Source organism: Catharus ustulatus, chromosome 1 (genome assembly GCF_009819885.2).
Source record: "Catharus ustulatus isolate bCatUst1 chromosome 1, bCatUst1.pri.v2, whole genome shotgun sequence".
Lineage (NCBI taxonomy): Eukaryota > Metazoa > Chordata > Aves > Passeriformes > Turdidae > Catharus > Catharus ustulatus.
The window spans coordinates 135,894,630-135,916,090 of record NC_046221.1 but is presented as its reverse complement, the minus strand read 5'-3'; the positions used below and the strand labels follow the sequence as shown (position 1 = coordinate 135,916,090).

The 21,461-nt window shown below is 39.1% G+C and overlaps 1 protein-coding gene across 6 annotated transcripts in view; it reads left to right on the top strand.

Moving 5' to 3' along the window:
• RUNX1T1 (RUNX1 partner transcriptional co-repressor 1) overlaps positions 1-21,461 on the top strand; it is a 115,270-nt gene that overhangs the window by 19,998 nt on the left and 73,811 nt on the right. Inside the window, exon 1 of one of the 6 annotated variants that reach the window (XM_033057025.2) lies at positions 14,883-15,128. The exons of the other annotated variants lie outside the window; for them this stretch is intronic. Coding sequence (XP_032912916.1) covers positions 15,122-15,128 — 7 coding nt within the window. The 5' untranslated portion in view covers positions 14,883-15,121. Of the gene's footprint in view, positions 1-14,882; positions 15,129-21,461 lie in introns of those variants that run through there. 6 annotated transcript variants of the gene reach the window in all.

Sequence of the window (21,461 nt, the reverse complement as noted above, 5' to 3'; positions counted from 1 at the left end):
AACCTTTCCCTTTAACTCCAAATAGTCTGTCTAAATCGATGAAGGTGCTGCCTTGTTTAATACCAGTGAGAAAGAGTACTGCAATGCTAATAAAATACATCAGTCATGACTTTTCTAAAATCTTAAATACATATATGTGAAATTTTTAACTTTGGGGTTCTTTTTGTGTTTTTAATGACATAGCTGCTCTTTATGTGTCATGTCAATATTACTTGGCTGGGTTGTGGAAATAGTGACGTTCAGTTTTCTGAACTGTTTATTGGAACAGTATTTGCAACCAGGTTAAGAGACAGTTATAATCACATTGGCAAAACAGTTGTTTGTAATTTAGCAGAATCATCTGGTAAACTCATTGAATCAAACCTGGAATCTGTGATAAATTTGATTGAGATGATAATGGGAATGGATATTTCTGCTTCTTGTGCACAAAGATTTTACCGCACTAGGAAAATAAATCTGCTATTGCTGGAAAAAATTTCTAGATAACCTAGGACAGTTGTTCCTGTCTTTACTGTAACTGCATTTTTTCTTCTAAAATGGTGTGTGTCTGGATGGCAAGAAACTGCTAATCTGGTTTTAAGTGCTTTCCAGCACTTGGATAACTTTCTTTCTCAGTGTTGGACCCTATTGCCTGACATAACTTTGATAGAGTATGGTACCAAAATAAGATGAATAGTGTCTGAGTAGTCTCGGCTTTGCCCTGGATAGTTTTAAAGGTAGTTCAGCCTTGATCATATTACTTGTTTTCCCACCTGAGACACCATGGCTCATGCTGCTCTGCCTGTGGGGTGTGGAGAGATGGAGAACATCTGAGAAAGCCAGCAGGAGCCTCTGCACGTCACCTTGTGGCAAGGGCCAGGCCTGAGGTTTTGTGCACCAGTGTGAACATATTTTAAAAAAATTAAATCCTAATAAAAATGAATTTGCATCCTAACTTGAGTTCCTAGCTCAGTTTAAAACAAATACATGCTTTTGTGTGACCTTCATGTACTCAGGAGCATTGGAAGAGAATGAGTAATCTTAGCAGGGTTTCTTCTTGTGTTTTGATTTTGCTTATTTGGCAGTGTATACCTTCTGACTGTTTTCTCTTTTTTACTATCTACAGTCTTGTTTTTCAAAATGTAAATGTACCCTGTGGTTGTTTGTTGGTTTCTTTTGCCATATGAATCTTCATAAAGGATTTTAAAAATAAATAAATGTAAAGTAAAGATGTCATGTCTGAGGCATGAAGTGCTAGCATAGTCATGGGAAGTTTATTGTGGTTTATTGCTGTCAGAGCACGTGTAAGATAATGGAAATTTCCTACAACTTGGGAGAAAGGCTTATTTTCTAATTTAAGAAAGGGAATTAATATGACTAAAATTCACTTCATCTCTATAAAGTCCAACTGATCTGATGGTTACTGAAGTATTCATAAAAGGGAGGGAACAGCGCCTTATCCGTTTTGTTCACTGTTGTGCAGGTTGTGCTCTCTGTATTGTCTGGGTGCAGGCACATCTCTGCCATGGTGAAGTTGCTGTGTACTGCATGATTCCTTTCCCTATTCAGTTCTATCAGTTGTAGCTTATACATAAATAAACACATCCCTCTGTGACACCTCTTACAGAGTTATCAATATTGTGTAGTTTTCACCTTGGTAATGAAGAATTCAAAACTGCTTTGTAGCTCTTAGAGAGTGATCAGTGGTGGTTAACAGTTCTTAGATCTTTGGCCATTCCCATTTTGACATTTGCTTGAATCTGGGTAAGGTGTCTACATCTGAATGTATTTGTGACATGCCCAAAAATTTTAGTCTTAAATGGCCAAGAAACTCCACATTTTGAGTGTTTGTTTTAAATTTCAGTTGTAATTAGAGATGGAGCCAACACTGAGCTGAAGTTAATAAGGACTTTGCTGGGCCCAATAAGATTTGACTTGCTATTTGAAACCTAAGTGGAGTAAAAGGCAAACAAAAGGTGTTTTGAGTCTATTGTCCCTTTGAAGCAATGGCCTCTTGTAGCAATGACTACTTCTGCTGATGTCATCCCTTTCAAGCATCCTCATCTTTGTTTTGCTATTGCAAAGTCATCTTCTCTTGGCTTCCTTTTTTATCTTCAAAACAATTGTTTGCTTACCAATGTATCTTAAGAATTACAGTGAAAATAATGAAGCCCCCTTCAAACATACCACAGATGCAAAAGAGTAAGCAAGTGTATTATAGACAGTGAGTTGTCCTTCCAATCAGAATTTCATCTGTTCGTGTGGTGCACACCTGTGGCTTGCTGGCATTGCTCTTGATTGGAGTGTGAGAGAGCATAAAGAAAAACAAAGTCAGGATGACAAGGAGAGACTCCACAACGAATATGGGTTATTTCACATTAGTAAGAAAGTGAAATTCAAAATAGTGGTTTGGAGACAGCTCCCTGTTATGTGGAAGCATGTATGAACGACTCTGCAAAGGATACTGGTGCCCTACTCATTGCTACCTTGCAAATAAAGCACTAGGTCAGGTTGATTTGGGCCAGTTGAGAGCAGTGGCTGCTTTCTCCAGCTTACTTTCTGTGCCAGTAAGAGTATCCTGGGCAGGAATCCAGCTTTTGAAGTACAAAGAAAATAACCCATAATCTATAATAGAACGCTAGCGGATGGGGAAGGGAGGAAATTTACAGAGAATAAGTGAGTTCGAGAACAACTGTGTTAAAAGTAAGGGGAGTGTGTGTGTTTGACATTAGTATTTATTTTAATTTGAAAATATTATATTTGAAACCTTTGAGGTGAGCAGAGGACAAGCTCTTGCATTATGATGTATTTACTGGTAAACTGAAACAAAGTGCTCCAGTTCAAGTTCGTTTTTCAAAGTGATTTTTTTTTTCTCTGAATTTGCAGAGTTTAGGTTCCTTCTCTGTCCCCCCCTCCCTGCTCCCCCTCAATGTAATGTGTCTCTGATAACGTTAATGGGCTTTGCCCCACATGGAGCAGCAAGTGTATTGTACCACTGCTCACTGATCCCAGGTCAGTGTGATGCGTGAAATCAATTTATTTGAATCTCTTTGCCTGTATAGGAATTTGGCAGCATGCCAGTTGTTTTCATTTAATGTTCTTTGTGTCGAACACAGACAAGCAGGCATGCTTTTGTACTCCTCTTTCTTCTGGGCTCTTCTCTTTTCAGCCAATATTCTATTCTGTGGATTTTTCAGAAAGAACTAGGAATGTGTTACCTTTTTTAAAAATAATTTTTGTTTAAATAGCCTTTAAGGAGCGTTGAAACTAGGTCAGTCACAGAGCAACCCCATGTTGGGTTTTCTGCCAAGTATAGGTGGTAACACCTGCCCTTTCCCATTTCTGAAATTTGGGAAAACAGAGACAGAAAACACTGGTCTATTTATCTAATGCCTGGGTCGATGATTTCTGTCCTTTTTTAAGACAGAGTCTTCAATAATGCTTCAATCAGAATAATTTTATTTCTAAAAAAGTGAATGTCTGGCTGTTGACTGGACAAATGGGCAATATTTTTCAGGTTATTTTTGAATAATGACCTTAAACTAAACATTAATTTGAGAATCCCTTGCCTCATCTTTCTCTCTGTTCATCCCCTCTCCTCAATAAATGTAATATTTTGAATGGCTGGCTGAAGAACAGCTGCACCCAAGTACCTACCCGTTTCTTTCATATTTCCCTTTTTTTTATAAGAACTCAGGGTGTGTGGAACAGAGCAAATAATTTAGCCCTTCGTAAAGTGGGGGAGGGAGGGAACAGCAGCAGATATTTCCAGGAGGATTTGTTTTAGAGCCGGGTGTCAGGAGCTGCAGCAGCAGCAGAAGGCAGCGCGGGTGCTTGGGGCGGCTGGTGCGGAAGCTGAAGTGCAGAACCGCGGAGCCGCCGCGCAGGGGTCAGACTCGTACACATCAGCCCCGTTTCCTTGTTTAATTACCTGAAGAGCAAAACATCCAGGCTGGGAGTGTGTGAAAACCCAGTATCTCGAACAGCAGTTTGCTGCTCTGACATCCTGCGAGGCCAGCCCCGTCTGTCCGCAAACGTCAGGGCTGGTTCCTGACAGGGGGCTATCTCTGCCGGGCCTCGGTTCCTTCCATTCAGGAGGCATTGTGTGGAAGAGGGTTTGGTCAGGAATTTGAGGTTCCTGCCGGTTCTTCCAGCCCGGACAACCCTGTGACAGATAGGCATGATTTTTTTTCTTTTAAAGAATAATAATAATAAAGAAAAAAAATTGGCTCTTTTTAGTCTTTCCCTTGTAATTCTGGCATTGGTATAACACTGACTGAAACAAAACATTAACCCTTTTGCTTCTGAATCGCGTCTTTTTTCTTTTATTTGTTTCTTGCTTAACCTCTTATTTTCAGAAATCAAATCTTCTGAGGAACAAATTATTTGAGGTGGATTTTGTTCTATGCAACAGTTAAACTCTTGAAAATAGTATTTTTTTTGTAGTTATCATTTATATAATCATCATACTTGGCATATTAAGTTTGCCTTTTAAGTGTGCTTGGCAGCATTGTTTTTCTTTGTCCCCTGGATTCAAACCAAGCTAGTGTTTGTTTCTGGCCCATTAAAACAGTAATGGCAGCTGTCAGTGCTTCCATTCTCATTATTCATGTGATTTTCTTAGATGTCCAGTTTGGTGTTCAATTTTAAAGTGCTGGGATAGAGTCAGTCATAATCCTTGCCCCTCATAGCTGCTGTTTTTTGAGGTCACAAGCAACATTCAGGTTTGGGTCCTTAGATGGATAGTGTTCATTGGGATGTAAAGCTCCTGCCTATAGCTGAAAGAAACTGTATGTTTACATGGGCAAAGGCCTTGGACAGGTGTTTGGTTGTTTTGTTTTTTGTTTGTTTACTTATTTTGTTTGGGGGTTTTTGTTTGTTTCATTTTTTGTCTGGTTTTGTTTTTTTAGTTTGGTATTGTTTTTGGTGGTTTTTTGCTTTGTTTTTTTTTAAATGTGTGTGTGAAGAATTAACGCATGATTTCTTGTTTGAATGATAAGTGAAGAATATTAAGTTATTTGTACAATTTCAATCATTGAGTTTATAACATAGTGGTGTAAATAGTTGTACTGGTAGAATTTAAAATCACTGGGAACAAGTAGTAGAGGGAGGGAACATAATTAATAAGGCCTTCCAGCAAACCTGAGTGTAGCATGTGACTGTTGCCTTTTATTGTTGTGGGCAAAAGCTGGTGCAAGAAAGATATTTGTGGTTGCAGGAGTAGAGAAGGAGAGCTGAAAATTAACTAAGGTTTCATTTCCTTTCATGCTGAAGGCTTTTGGTCCATCCTGTAGAGTTATGCTCACAGGCTCAGCAAACACATTAATGTGCTAGAGATTTTGGGTGCTTCATAGGTGAGCTTGAAATCTTTCAAGCAGTTATTTAGATTTTCCCTGTTAATATTTAATTCGAAATTTGCAATACAGATGTAAGGGCATACTTTTTTTCTTGCATGCAGACATTGCCAGGTAAGGATTTTGGGGAGCCTTGAATGAGAGAGGTAGCCTTCAGTGTGCATGCGCATATGCAGACGCAGACAGGAGTCACCTACAGAGCAGGTGGCCCAAAGAGTCATTGTCATCTATTGTGACACTAATCCCCTATCTGAAAAGGATTTCCAGGGGATGGTGCAACAAAGAGCTGTTACAGTGTTATCAGATTGATAATTGTGATCTAATGAACTCTTAAATATGTACAATAATCCTTCACCTTTAGAATCAGGCCTCTATTCAGAACAAACTCCCTAGGTTACTCTGGTGTAAGGGTGCCTTTAAGTAAAAGTGGATTACTTAGATATGTAGTTTTAAATGTCTGTCTTGTCATATTGTAAAGAAGCCATAATTTAAATAAGCATTGCTTGTATCTGTAGGATGAAAAAAAGATGGTTTTTGCATTGTGGTCAGTCTCATGTTCCTGAATAGAACATGACATATGGACAGGGTTTGTACATATGAGGGAAATTGTGTGTCTCTATGAAAGCACTGTCTGTTAGTTTAACCTTTACAAGTCATGTAAGTTGTGTCCCTCTTTTCCAGTGTTTTAGTTGCCTTTATTTTTCTGCAGAGTTCATAATCCAATGAACTGTCCATGACCTCTAACCAACCATTGCCCACCTCAGCCAGCAGTCCATTTAATGAAAAGTTCTCCACCAACGTGTGGTGACAACAACCACATTATCTTTCCTCCCACCCACTGGCTGTCTAGAGCCTCCTTGAAAATAACAAATAACAAATGGTAGCCTTTACACCAGGGCTGCCACTCAAAAATTCCTTGGTGATAATGATTTTAAATCAGCATTCTCTTTAAAAGAATATCTTGGCCATCTCCACATGCCTCTGCTGTGATAATCTTGCTTAAGGAAAGTTCTTGTGGATAATAGTTCCCAAGATGGTTTGGGCTTTATTAAAACTGGCACCTTGCATTGTGCCCAAGCATTTACTGCTTCTCTTTGCAGGTATTCTTCTAGTGTAAAGTGGTGTAATTTGCTCTTCGTATGAAATCCCGCTTCATAATCACCTCTGCATTTTTCTGCTTCTCTTCTGAATGGCTACAATGAACCACTATGTGGAGTACAACACAATTAGATAAAGTGAAGTTATATTTGCAGGTCTGTGTTCTTCAAGGCTCCTCCCAGTTCTTAAAGAAACAAAGATTTTGTATTTTAATTTTCCTTAGCTATGATAGGATTCGTCTGGGTCAGACTAGAAGCACAGATATTAGGTCAACACATGGTCTTTCCAGGGAGCTTGATGTGCTTCTTCAATAGCACTTTAAGTAAATACCATTCTGGCTTAGTTTTGTAATGGAAACCTAGCTGGCACAGTGTTTTTCCCTCAGTGTTAGAGTGCTGGTTGTTGCTATTCACTTTATGTGCTAATTGTGGGTAATATTTTATGGTAGTACTCACACCTTGACATTCTGGAACTTCTTTCAGCTGTCAAGGTTAGTGGAGGTGGGAGAAGATAAATGTCCAAGGCAGCTGGAGTAGAGGCAGGTGATGTGGTGAGTTGGAGAAGAGAGATGTATAGCAGAGTGAGAAGGTGGCCCCAGTTTTATGAATTTAGGAGTATATGTGATGGCAGAGAGAAAACAAAGGACAGTGATTGGAAAAGTGAGAGAAAAATGTGATGGAAGGTATAACTAAGGGAAACAATGGAAAGAAAATATTTGACTAAAATCAGCACCTTCCTTTTGTCACTTGAAAACGGTAAAGCTTTCTCTATCGTAAAAGGTTGAATGAGTCTGTGTACTGATTCTGCTGTGTTTCCAGATACTGAACTGCATTAGAGCAGTTCATTTGGTAATACTGCTTGGCATTTTAACAATTACTGGGTCTGCCAGTGGGTTGTCCTATTACAACTGTGAGAAAACTCATCCATAAAAGAATGATTGTGACTGTTCTGTTTGGACTTAGTTCTCTTCATGTAAAAATCTGCCCCCCTGCCTTTGTTCTATTAGACCTCCTAGTCATCAGGGAAACAGAAAATATTTGATGATGAGGTGACTTTCTCACCTGGCTCTGGAAAGCAAATAATTTAAATGGAGAAATAATACTTAGCTGTCCTAGATATGCTGAAATATTTATTTACAGTCCTCATTCACTTGCCCTCTTGAAATTAATCAGTAGTTGACAGATGCCATACTAAAATAAAGCATTAATAGTAAACACCAACATGCTGTTCAACGGCACTGCTGTGATGTTATGGGCACTACTGTGTGTATAAAAACACAACCAGACATGCAGGTTTCCAGCCCAGTACAATGGAGGCCAGTACAAAGATTTTGCTACCTGATGTAAGACTAAGTTTTATTTTCTGAACACTTGTCAGTGTGTTTTACTAGTACAACCATATCCTTATATTGTTGGAAAAAATTATATATATATGTTGAATAATACAATTCTTTAATTTCCCTATATTTCTGATAACTATTGTGGTTTGTAAATTCATATTGAACACATCAGGAACAATGACTTAGTGTGAAGGGCCCTTTGAGCAAAGTTTTTGTACCATTAGAAATGTAGTAAATAAATACAAGTTGATTAATGTATGACAAAAGGGTAAAGAAGGGAGGTCAATAGTTAAAAATATTTGCATATAAACAATTTCCTCCCTGTTGAAAATGGCAGTACAAGCATAAATAAATGTTTTGTATTGCTGTGTATTTGCTCCACCTGGTGGATTTTCCTGGAAGTGTTTTTAATCGTCCTAATAAGGGGAAGTTGTCTTTAATATAAAAGACATTTCTCAAAGTAAAGACAACTTCGTTCTTTCATTCCTTTGTTGTTTCTTTTGTTCTTTCTCTCCTTTCTTTCTTTCTTTCTTTCTTTCTTTCTTTCTTTCTTTCTTTCTTTCTTTCTTTCTTTCTTTCTTTCTTTCTTTCTTTCTTTCTTTCTTTCTTTCTTTCTTTCTTTCTTTCTTTTTCTTTCTCTTTCTTTTTCTTTCTTTCTTTCTTTCTTTCTTTCTTTCTTTCTTTCTTTCTTTCTTTCTTTCTTTCTTTTTCTTTTTCTTTCTTTCTTTCTTTCTTTCTTTCTTTCTTTCTTTCTTTCTTTCTTTCTTTCTTTCTTTCTTTCTTTCTTTCTTTCTTTCTTTCTTTCTCTTAGCAATAGCATTGCAATAGGCAGATTTGTGGAAAGAAAATATAATTTTTTATTTGTCTTGGCCACACTTTGTCAGCACAGAGATCTCTATGAAAGCATAGCATTCCAAATCCATTAGTAATTACAGTTTATTCTGGGGTTTATATAGAGTATTCTTGGACTCATCTAGAGATTAGTAATTGCTGAGTCCAAGTCTGTGGCTTGTAGAGAGTTATATGTGATCAGTGAAAGGGAGGATTTGCTATGACTTCCCTCCCCCCCAGTTCTGAGCCCCTCATGAGAAGTAGCAGTGTTATCGAAAAAGAGAGTTACTATGCTTAAGTGTTACTGCTGTACATCAGCATAAAATCTGTCTGTCATTAAGCTAGCTTTGCAAACATTGTTTTCTTTGGAATTCTTAAGGACTCGGTTATGCTTTGATCATCTCATTGTTCTCCTTAGGTTATTTTTTTCCTTTAGAGTGTAATGGCTCCCTAACAGAAGGTGAAGTTTAGAAAATAGTGTCTCCATATGCAAGGGATTTGGAGACCTTTTTATTGTCTTTAAAAATGTCATTCATAGTCCTCATTAGCATTTATTGTTGCAAGCATACAAGCAGAAAATGTGAAATTGGTATGTCATGAATAGCTCCACAGAGCTCTAGAGCCCTGAAATTTTGCCTGCAGTGTGGTGTGGGGCAGGCATTGAGAGAAAGCTGGCCAGATGGCTGCCAGCACAGAGCAGAGCTGCAGGTTTTTGTCTCTGGTGCTGAGAGGAGGGAAAGTTCACTGGAGCATACGCTATCACCCTGTGCATTTTAACAAAACTAACTCGCCATCAGTCAAAACGGGGAGGTGGTGACATTGAAACAAAAGTTTTCAATATAATGTAACAATCCTTGTCAAATGAATAAAATATGTTTAGTTAGTGTCACAAATATTGACATGTTACAGAGAAAAATGCAAGGCTCAAATTTATGGCTAGTGGTAGATACGCTTTCACACAAATATGCTCTACATTATCTTTATTGTGAAGATCCTATACATTGAAAAGACATCGATTAGAGGTCAAAACTTGGGTTAATATGCTACAGCAGGAGGAGTTTCCCTACCCATGTTAAATGAACAAACACTCCGAGCTTCAAGTCAAAAAACAACTGATAGCTTGAAACACTTTTTTCCTTCACTGCCCCCTCTCCCCTTCTTTTTGTATCTTAAAATATGGCCATAATTCAGTAGGAGCAGATATTCTTTTCCTGGCTTCTCCAGGTCATACTGAATGTGTTCTTTCTCAGTATCATTGGTATTTTCTTTCAGAAATATTTTCAAATCAATATCAAATTTTCTAAAGTGCATGAGTGGTGTCTATGCACAGATGGTGTGGTAATTTTCTTTGAAGCCAAATAATGATAGAAATTAGCAGTCAATTCTAATTTACTTTACCCACATTATAGAAAATATAGTATTTAATAAAAATGCAAGGCAAAACTTGTTTAGCCTAGATCTAGTGAAAGAAATAGACCCCAAGACAGGTACACTTGTATGTGAGTTTGTCCGTGTGAGTATTCTTACTAAAACACATATAGAGAACAAAAGAGCATGCATTCTTTAAGGCCTGAATGTTGTCCCTCCCATTCTGAGTCAGTTTAATTTTTTTTTTTAACTATTCTCTCATGTTAGGTCATAATGTATATTTTCATTGTTTTAAAACCTGAAATGCACCCAAAATGTCACTGGAATTTCTATGTGTTCAACAAGAATTTATTTTGGTTTTTTTTCTCATCAAAAAGCAATAGGCAGTCTAGGTTGTTAAGTCTAATTCATTGTCAAGGCTGCCTTTTCTTAACAGATGATTTAAAATACTCTTTTGAGTATTGCTGAAATATGGATACAACTTACAAGTTTTCTTAACTTAAAAGATACGAATGCTGTCTCAGTGAATTTAATCCAGTACTCGATGTTACATCATGAATAGTTTGTCTTAGACAATGAAGAATATTTTCTTTCCACCTTGGTGACTACCTTTCAACTGCTCAGTATTTGATTTGTGTAGGTAATTTCAATTAGTTTGTGTTTCACAGAGCAGGGTATGTTTTAAATGTCTCATTTGTCTTTTTTCAGGAGTCCAGAAAGCCTTGCCAATAAGGAAATGCTTAGGGAAATGTTTAGTGTTATCTGGCAAATGTTTTGTGTTGCATGCGTAAAGAGCTGCTGTTAACAGATAAGCACATATCTTACTGGAATATTTAAATTCCATTTCCAAGCAAAGAATTAGAAGTTTATAGACAAGTACCTTTCTTGGGTAGTTTGAGCCTTTTGTGGTAGTGCAGTAAAACCAAGGGAGGCTAGGTACAATGTCACGGAAAAAGTTGCACTGAGGGTTCCATTACAGGCTGAGGTGGGCTGCCATTGCATCAAGTAATCAGAGACACTTGGGCAGCAAGAAATTAATGAGCTTCTCCTGGAGGTGTTGCCTTTACTGTACTGTGGTTGGACAGTCAACTGAATAAAGTTAAGAAAGCATCCAGAAGTGGTTGTCCCCTGTCCTGTGCATCAGTGGTTGTCCCCTGTCCTCCACAGCTCACACATTAGGTGGGTTTGCCCTGTCAGTGGGATGCCTTAAGAAAACACTAATAGCCTCCAGCTGGGTGGAAAATCAAAACGTTTTGGGGCTGACAAAACTAGTAGATTTGAATTTGAAAGCCCAGCTAATGCCTCCATTTTTATTTACCACTCGCCCATAAAAGATTATTTTCCAATATGTCAGCCTCATTTGGTGGCCAGTGGTCTGAAAGTGAAAGTGGAACAAGCAAGCGGGGAAATCTGGACATTAGTGAGTCCGCCCTTTCAAGCTGGTGTGCCACTTTGTGGAATGGCCTTCCCTGAGATTGGGGGGGTCCTAATGACCATTCATCAATGCTCGTTGACTGATCATTGAGTGCCTTCTCATTCAGTTTATCAAGTCTTGCACATAAAAAGTCAGAATAAGCATTATTCAGCTTTGTTAAAGCCAACTAGGAGTAAAATGCTCCATTTGAACCCATTTTGCCCTTGGTTTTTCACTTTGTTAATGCAGTCCTGCTTAAATGAGTGCTTTTATTGGGTCTGTTAGAATATCTGAAACTATTAATTCTCTTGTATTGAATAGCTGGTGGCAGGCCAGAGCAGATGGGGTAGAAAACTATTTGGTTGGGTGTATTGCTTTCAATTAGGATCAATGAGGTTTCAGCTCCTTTGAATTAACTCACTTAATACCCACTGTGTGAAGTCACAATGTATCACAACAGTCTGCTATAAGTAGAGCGGGAAGTTGAGAAGTCCTACAGAAAAGCTTTGAGTTAAATTCTTCCTTCACTGTTAATAGAGAGCTTTCATTAACTACAGATGTGTTTCAGTGGACTTCCAGTCCCTGTTATTAAGCTGGGTTTGCACAAAAGGCAATCTCTGTACTTTTAAATGATGGTCATTAGGAATTTCCCTTTTCCATCAGATCCATGTCTTGGCTACCTTATATCATCTGCTGCATAAAAAATCTTTTTTCTTCCCCTTCAAATACAAGACTATGGAGACTGGTTTGTTTTCTCTACCCATTTTCAAACTAAGGACCCCTAGAGGATGATTTAAAATTATTTTGTAAAGCATTTTGAGTAATCTTCAAAGAAGGAGCTGGTGCCCACCCAGGATGGTGTAACGTCATATGCATCATAAAGAAACTGGCCCTAGATTGTCTTGTGGATTTTTCACTCTCTTTATATCCCTTTCATTTTGGCAGTACTCTTGACTCTTGTGATGCAGCAGAACTGTTCTGTGTTAAAACCACTGTCTTTCCTTTCTTGGTCTAGAATGAAACCATTTTACAGGATGGGCTGTCCACTTTTGCTTGGCCTGCTAAAATTTTAGACCTGGTGCAAAAACTTCTAGGGCAAGCCTTAGGTGACTGCATTAAAAATGGGGGTGGTGAAAGCAAATAAATTTCCACAGATACTTCTTCAGGGAGGACTGCCAAATGGGTTGCAGCCTGCCTCAGTGTATTAAATAATGAGAGGGGAAAACTATTCATGCAGCTGGCTGCTTGAGAAAATGCTGAAGTAGTCTCAGATGCACAGGCATTCTGTTAGCCCCTTCCATGAGCAGACTTCTAGGTGAGAATCTCCAGGGATCCAGGTTTTGTTGACGTGGATCAATTTAAGTGGCAATTACTGTAGTCAGATAACAGCTTAAAAAGGCTTTTTACACACAGAAAAAAGATGCATAATCGCACAGCATATGGAAGTTCAATTTCGTGAGCCATGGTCTGTGGATTTACAATGTACTGATATTAAGACCTTCTTTTAAGAGTGAATATTGTTAGGTTTTATTAAAATGCGTCATACCGTTGACACGTTACTTTCTACTCTGAAGCTGATTCAGGCTGCATCTATGTTGATGAAAGGTTGCATTTCCAACTGTGAAAATGTTTTTCTTTCATGTAGAGTACAGCATTACAAAAGAAAAACAACGTAGCAAATACAATACTAACTGACTGGTTTTAAATAGTGCATCAAATAATAAAACCAAAAGGACGGTAAAGTCTTTAAAGGCCCTGTTGGTGCAGACTTCACTTGTCTCCATTTCCCTTGCTTCTCTCCCTTTGCCCCTCTGTTTTTCCCCCCTTTATGAAAGTGGTCAGTAAAATGTTTTCATGTTTTGGAGTTTCTCTTGGGCTCTCTGACACTCAAAAATCCATTATATAGAACTTCATTATGATAGATGTCTGATGAAGATGAAGAAAAGACCTGCCTCAAGTAGTAGACACATTAGGTTGTTAGTGCTGGGCAGTTTATTGAGACAGCGGAGCTGCCCCTTGTCTAGTTGATAGTCTTGGATTTGTCAGTTCTGTGTTTGAATTTCTCTACTATTTAAATGAAACTTAAGGGTGCCACTTAGATTGTGTTAAAAAGATATTAAAGAATTATCAGTAAATGAAATTATTTATTTTCTTTAAGTGAGAAATATTAGTGAGTTCAGTCCGGACATTAGGAGGAACTGTTATTTTCTGCTTAATTTTGCATGTGTGTCCTTTTCCTAAAGAGATCTTTATCAGGCTCTGTGGTAGCTAGAGGAAGGAAGAGGAAGGCCTAAAAGCAGAGTTGTTTCTGCATAACAGAGGCAGAAGATGGCACAACGCAAAATAGGGGGTGCATAAATAAGTACACAAGGACAGACCTTACACTGAGAAGATCTGACTGAGAATTGTTGCCTTTCCATAAAGGTTTGAATGTGTAATGCAAAGGCAAAATCAGAACCAGGACCTACATGCTAGTTGCTGGAGAAATGGCTTGTTACTAAAGCACTTTGCAAGTGCTGAATGGGAGGAGAGTTTTAAAAAAGGACAGTATTTTTTCTTGTGCCTAGTATTTTGTGCAAAGCTGTATGTGCTACAGAAGGCATGCGAGTCAAGCGTATGCTTCTTCTAAGAGGCAAAGATGTTTTACAAAGGACTAAAGAGGGACTGCTGAGAAGAAAATAGCCAGCTTTAGATAAAGCACTATAACAAAGACTTGTAGTTTTATGTATCATGGTGTCCATTAAAGCTTAATAGGGAAGAGTGAATTGAACCTAGCCAGGCATACCTTATTCATGTGAAGGATAAACTTATAAGGGGTTCACAAAATCAGAAATCGGGAGGACATGATTGTTTAGCTTTTGAAAAAGCTTTACAGGGAAGATTTTGTTTTCATCCCCCACGGATAACTATGCAAGGTAAAGGAGAGTAAGCTGCAAATGTTTGGAACATATCAATGGAAGAATCCCAGGGGGTTAAAAGCACCATAGTAAAATGTAAGTGGTCTGCTTTCTAAGTGTGTTCTATTTTACACATACTACTGTGGATCTGAGAGAGGGAGTGATTTTGATACTCTGTTCCCTATAGTAAAGGGGAATAATAATGATATAAGTGTGGGAACGGGGGGAGGATTCTCTTGTATATTCTTGGGCATGTTTTGAATTTCCAGCTAAATAAACAAACGTAGTCTAAAGGAGTGCAAAATTATGGCTGTTAAAATAATGAATGATATTTTTCCACATTGGGAGGAGAACTGAGTGAAAGTGATGCTTTTTCTTTAATTGTTGTCAGCAGAGGAAAGGGTTAACTTTTAAAGAAAAAATGAATAATTCAGTGTTTAGCTTATCACTCTGCATTTTAGTTTCTATTCTTTGGTCATCTGGAACTTGGTGTGAAAGGTAGAGTAAAAGGAGTCAGCTGAGGGGAGCCGGGGTTGTGATAATTTGCACACACATCCCTGTCATTGTTCTGCCTGAAGAGACAGGGCTGGGTTCAAGGCCACATGTGCTCCTGTCATCATTCACATTTCTGCTCCAAGTGCAATACAGAGTGTCAGCTCTCCATCTGTCTTTGCCTGGCAAACGCACGCGCCCAGCATCCTGCCTCCAGCTACGCTGCCACAGCCAGTTCTGATGGCCCTCCTCGCTTCTCTCTGTTCATTCCAGAACAGGAGGCACTGAGCCCTAAATAAGCTTGCTTTTAGGAGAGAGCCATTTACAGTGTGGTATATTTTATCCAAGGATGCCTGGTGAGTCGAAATTATTGCAGCTCTTTCGGTTCTAAATGAGGAAACGCTAATCGTTTTTTTGATAGTATATTTTCTCTCTCTCTTTTTTTCTTTTCTCTTTTAATATAGAGGGTGATTTGCAAGCTGATACGGGTACGGAGCGATCGCGGATGCTAATTCTGTTGTGTATGTGTTTGGGGGAGGGGAATTTGTGCAAGTGAACTGCTAGATACTTATAGCAGGACTGGATGTTTCAATGAAAAAGAAAAGAAATAACAGAAAGTCACCAGCTTTGTGGGTGCAGGTCTCTGTACGGGGGATCATTTTTAGCAAAGAGAAATACAGCTTCGGGCTGGCTTTCATGACTGTCAGCTGCACCTTGAATCTGCAAACATTTGATCGTTGGAGATCATTCACAGCGTTTACCCATCAGCTGAAATTATCTCCGTGAAAAGCTGTTTATGTTGGAGAAGTGAGGGAGATTTATAAAACAGATTATTCCAGCCTTGTCCTGAATCATAGTCCTTCACCATCACCCGGCAAATCACTGAAATATGTTGATTCAAACTAAAACAATAAAAAAATCTGCTGAATTAGAGGAATTGCTGTGGAGCTGGGAGTTATAATAGGTCGGTTTCCTCAGGAAGATATTACCCTTAGATCTTATGTTCACTTGTCATATTGATAAGTGTTATTGCTAATAAAAATGCTTCTAATGCAGGGTGACTTGTCTGAGGGGTTTTGTGAGATGCTTGACCAGGACTGAGTATATTGAATTTGGTGTGTTTTGTTTGTGTTTTTTTTTCCCTTTGGTAAGGACTGGAGAAAGCCATGTGCCTGATTATAACAGCTTGTGTTCTGGATAAAAAAAAGACAGGGCTAGAGATCCTACAGCTGGCTGGTTCTTGTGGATTATTTGGGTAGGACAGGCAGAAGAGGCTATGCTTGATCACAGAGAGTCTATACACCTCACAGATGGTGTTTTGAAACAGTATCTGCCAGTTTACTGCAGCCACAGTTGCATGTAGGTATTGCCAGTTGTTGGAAGAATGTTTTCCTTTTAGGATTGTTGTATACGGTCATACCCTACTGCTGGTATGTTTGCTGATCCTGTGACTGTAACAAGAAAGTGGGCTCTGTTTGCTCAAAGCACAAGGTTAAGAGGATTTATATGGTTGAAATATGGGCAAATTAATTTGCATAGATAACAACTGAGGACTATGAAAGGTCAATTTAACCCTTTCAACATCAAATTTGATTTGCATGCATTGCATTCCTGGGAATGTGGTCTTCATTAGAAATACACGGTAATTCATTAATTAGGAAAAGTGCATTGTGCATAATTTTCATCCACTGATGTTTCCCTTATGTTTCTATGAAACTCATCTTCTCATGTGGTTTACTATTTCTGTGTTTTATCAAGATATTTAGGTGTACTAAAATGACACAATCTTATCAGTTTTGATCCTTGTGTGCATTATTCAGGGATATTGGCAAACTGTTGGAATGCCTAGAGTGGATGTTTTTGAAAACCTATGAAGCCTTTGGCATTTAAATTACTTAATCTACCTGCTGGGTAAAATTTCATGCATCTTAAATCAAAATAGCACACTCAAGTATATGTACCCTTATCAATACTCGTTAAGCTTTACCATTAAGTAAATCTTTTATTTGCAGCATTCCCTTAAATCAGTAGCAAGCAAGAAGTGTGTTTTAATGTCAGCTCTGAGTGTTAGGAAACCTTGCACTTGGATACAGAGAATACACTAACAGCTGTGACTGGGAGCATGTGCCAGAATGGAGATACTTGAACAGATCTGACACTTGGCTATTTTTGACACCCATCTGCACTTTTTTACTCTCCTCTAGGATGAACTGCCTCTCAATCTGTTCACAGCATATTTTAGCCCTTTAATATTGTGGTGTTGTGTTTTTTCAAATGGGCATTATTAACCATCTGGGGCAGATTTTGTATTTTAAAAGTAAGCACATTATGTACAGGAGATTAAAAGGATGTGTATTTTTATGTAATCTGATATTATGTCAGTGTCTTTTGTGTATGTGTGAAGTCTTGATTTCAGAACCATCCCTTTAGTGATTCTGCCATCTGAAGTCCTTCTTTTGGGGAAAGAACAGGAAGTAATAAAGATGGGTTCTGGTTTATGTGTAGTGATAACAATTACACAAACTAAATTTACCCTTCAAAGACAAATTGCTCGTGCTGTTATAATTGCGACTGGGCGCTCACCTCCTCGCTCTGCTGTCGGGGCAAAGCAACAGCAGTGGGGCTGGCTAATGAAGCGCTGTAAAAGCCATTCAGACTTCTGTGAAGGCACTGCTGCAACTCTGAGAAAAGTCCCTAGAAAGATAATCCCGTTAACATGCAGCTTGCCGTAACCAAGTTAACCATTTTGTCATTCTGTGTAGCGAACTCTAGGAAGCGTTTATCTCTAAGTAATTGTTCCTGGGGGAACAGTGTTCAAATCTAATACCATACACCAGTTTCTCTGATTACTGTGAATGTGGTGGTTGGTTTCTTTTTTTTTTTTGTACTGTTTATTCCGGACTTTATTTATGAAACATTACAAATTTATCAGTCATTTTATAGTACTTTCAAAGAACAGATGTTGGCCTGCAAAATGCTTTATTATTGCCCATGGCAGTATTCAGCATGGTTTCCTTAAAAGGACAATCAGTGATCACAGTCATTGTAGCCCAGAAATAATGCTGCTCTTTCAGAAGATGGCCTGGTATTAGGTCAGACCACCCTTTCTTTACTTCTGCTCTCCAGATGTGGCTGCAACTATTTTTTTTCTTAAGTTCATGTTTCAAAAAAATGGGTTTGTTTTCAAAATCTGGTTTTACTTAAGATATCTCCATCCTGGAGTGCATTTCATAAATTGCCCACATATTTTTCTTAGCAGAGAACTTAACTGGCTGTAATTTTTAACACATGGCCACATCATGTGATATTTTCAAAACATTTGCACATAGCTTTAAGAAGGTCCCGGCAGAAATGATCCATCATCTCACAGCCAGCCCATTTCTTAACAGCATATCTGCATTTTCCATTTAGCAGAGCTATATATTATTAGCTTACATTTTGGGTAGTAAAACAGTGTATTGCTGATTGTAAAACATGGACTTTATTATCTGCTGAAAATTGATTTGGCATTTATAGCCACTGTGTACTAGAGTAGCTTTCTGGTTTTAACATTAGTGCTTGCAAGTGATGATTTGTTTAAAGAACAGAAACAAAATTGCCATGGACATAACTGTTAGTGTCCTAGTAACTGAACATTTGGATTATCCACCTGTTTTTTAAATACACGCGTCTAAGTGGTGTTATACAGCAAAAGTGTCCTAACAGTCCATTAACTGACTTGTTCTGTTCTAAGTTGCAGTTGCTATGCCATTATATTAGGAGGACTGTGTGTCTTACAAAACAAGTTTCCTGCCAAATAAGGAAAATGTGTCTGGAAGTACTTAAGTCTGAGTGTTAACTTTGCATCATTATTCCAATCATCCTACATAATGACTTTATCTTCAGGATTCAGCTACGAGTGAAAAGCTCTTTCCCTAAGAGGACTGTGGGTCACTGGGTTCTTCAGATATGTATGATAGGCTTGGGAGGCAGCATGTGATGTCTTGCTTTTCACAGTATTAAAGTTTCTTCGTCTTTTATGGTAGTAATAAATTCCAAAGTCTGCATAACATTATTGCTCTTATTTTCAACCCATGAAGCTGTGAACTGCCTCATGCTACACATGTATGGAAAGTAGCTAACACATCATGGAATGCAGATCATGCTGCAGGAATGAATATATATATATATATACATTTTTTTTTCATCAGGATCCCAAACACTCCTGAAAAGACTGAAGGCTTTATAGCTCAGGCCCTTAGCTAGAGAAGAAGAGCCAAGTTAGCTTCTCAGGAGAGGTACTTCCTTGGTGTTTAGCACCAATCACATCTTGATTTAAAGATTTTGGACTCCACACCATATATATAAGGCATGATCATCATAGCTGGCAAATCAATGGGATCTATGTATATACAATTTGAAAAGACAACTTGAATTTTGCATAAAATGATATTATATGATATGCCAGTTTAAAATCCATACAGAGAAATTTATGCATTTTAGAGTAGAGGACATGATACTTGGTCCTTTTCAGGACATGTACATACACCTCTACCAGTTTTCTGGTTTGTTTGCTTCATCCTTGTTTCTTTCAAGTGCGTACATCAAGGATAACATTACAAAAAGTCAGCTGAAGCCTGGTATTTTGCTTCCAGGTCACAAAACAACTTGTGCACTTGAAGCAGTAGCTGACTCCCAAATCCAAAGTGCTGTGCCTCTAACTCTCCTCGTTCCCAAGTTCCTCGTGTTAAAGCTTTAAAGTTTCCTAAACATATCAAGCTGCATCTGTGCATGGCAGGGTCTCCCTCAGTATTGATAGGATTAACCAGCCCGGTACTGAGATCACACCAATATCTTTTTGGAGTTGAAGGATTTCTGTTTCCTGAGTTGTTCACACAGTTGGATCTGGTAGGTAATCTCAGAGGAAGCCCAGTGCATATTTAGAAATGTTGGTCTCTTCACAAGTGTAGGCTTACATTTTGTTCCCAGAAATGGGTATAGTGTAAAATAGAGCATAGAGCCAGCAATGCTAAGGCAAGTAGAGATTAAATTGGGAAAAACACAGGGCAAGCAGTGCTTGGATTTTCACTTACACACAGACACAGTCTAGCCATATTGGCCCACTTGGCAAGGCTTATTTCTTTCAATATCCTGCTATGCTAACTCCATGTTCATGCAGTTCCTCTGTGAAGCTGGTGAAGTCCTTGCCACGTTGTACCATTCTATCTATATTCACTGGCTCAACTCTTTAGCAGTTCAACCATCTCTGCACCAAGTTGCATTTTGTGATGTACATTTCTTCTTTCTGCCTCGTGTACAATAGAGTCACCAGATGAGGAGCAGGACCAGTGCAGTAGCCACTTTCCCCTTGCTGCCGTTGATCTTGAGCCACATTCCTTCCTAACATGTTTCTTGTTCAGTTCTTGGGTAGGACAGGAGTGTTGGAGATGACTCCCATAAACTGCCAATGGGCAGTAGCTTTCCCCACTGCTAAGGAAATATGTTCCAGGCCTGAGTGTGAGCAAGCAGAAGGAGGATTTGAATTTGTGTGTTTCACTTCCAGAGTGAGTCTTCCACTTGCAAAAAACTTTCAAAGCTTACTCTTCCATCTCGCCTAGCTGTGTCTTACACAAACCAGTTCTACTTGCCAACCTTCTGAAGGTGAGGATATGGACAACTTTTCTGGAGGAGAGGGTAATGCTGTGGATTCCATGTCTCCAAGTTGTTGAGGCCCTTGAAAGGCAGGAATTTTCCTGTTGGTGAGCTGTAGATAGTTGCTAGTTAAGTATAATTAACTTTATATAATCTTTTTGTCATGAGCTGTCTACAACTACAGTAATTTCACGACTATAAGGCGCACATTTTTGACTAAAATTTTCCCTCAAACCTGGAAGTGCGCCTTATAGTCCGGTGCGCCTTATCTGATGTACAAAGTTGCGAAATTTGCCAAACCAGAAGTGTGAGCTGCGAGCCGTGGGGGGAGCCGGAAGTGCCACGACAGCCGGCTGGGGGCGGGCCCAGAGGCCCACGGCACCGCCCCTGCCAGGTGGAGGCAGGCCAGGGCACCCGCGGCACCGCCCCTATCGGGTCCAGGCGGACCTGGGGGCCCATGACTGCCGGGTACAGGCGGGCCCGGGGGCCAATGGCTGCCGGGTTGAGGCGGGGCCTCGACCAGCAACCGCGCAGGGTGAGTTGGGGGCGGAGCCTCGCTGCAAAAAAAAAAGTGCACCTTATAGTCCGGTGCGCCTTATCTGATCTACAAAGTTGCGAATTTTGCCAACTCCCGGGGGGTGCGCCTTATAGTCCGGTGCGCCTTATGGTCATGAAATTACTGTACCTAATGGGAGGTTGTAGAGAAGATGGATGAAGCCAAATTCTTCTGAAGGTGCATAGTGGTAAAGATGAGAGGCAAAAGGCAGAAGTAATAGACCACGATAAAACTCAAGTAGGTACCAGGAAAAAAAATTCTTCATCATAATGATGGTCAAACATTAAAACTGCTTTTTCAGAGAGGTAGTAATATTTTCATTATTGAAGATCCTGTATTGGACAAAGCCTTGGCAACTTCATCCACACTTTACATGCTTTAAGACAGAAGGGCATAGACTGTCTCATCTCCTAAGCTTGCATAATGGTTCTTTGTTCTGCGGCATCTGTCAACTGTTCTGGACACCCAGTCTGAGGTGCTTCAGACCCATACTCTGTAGAGG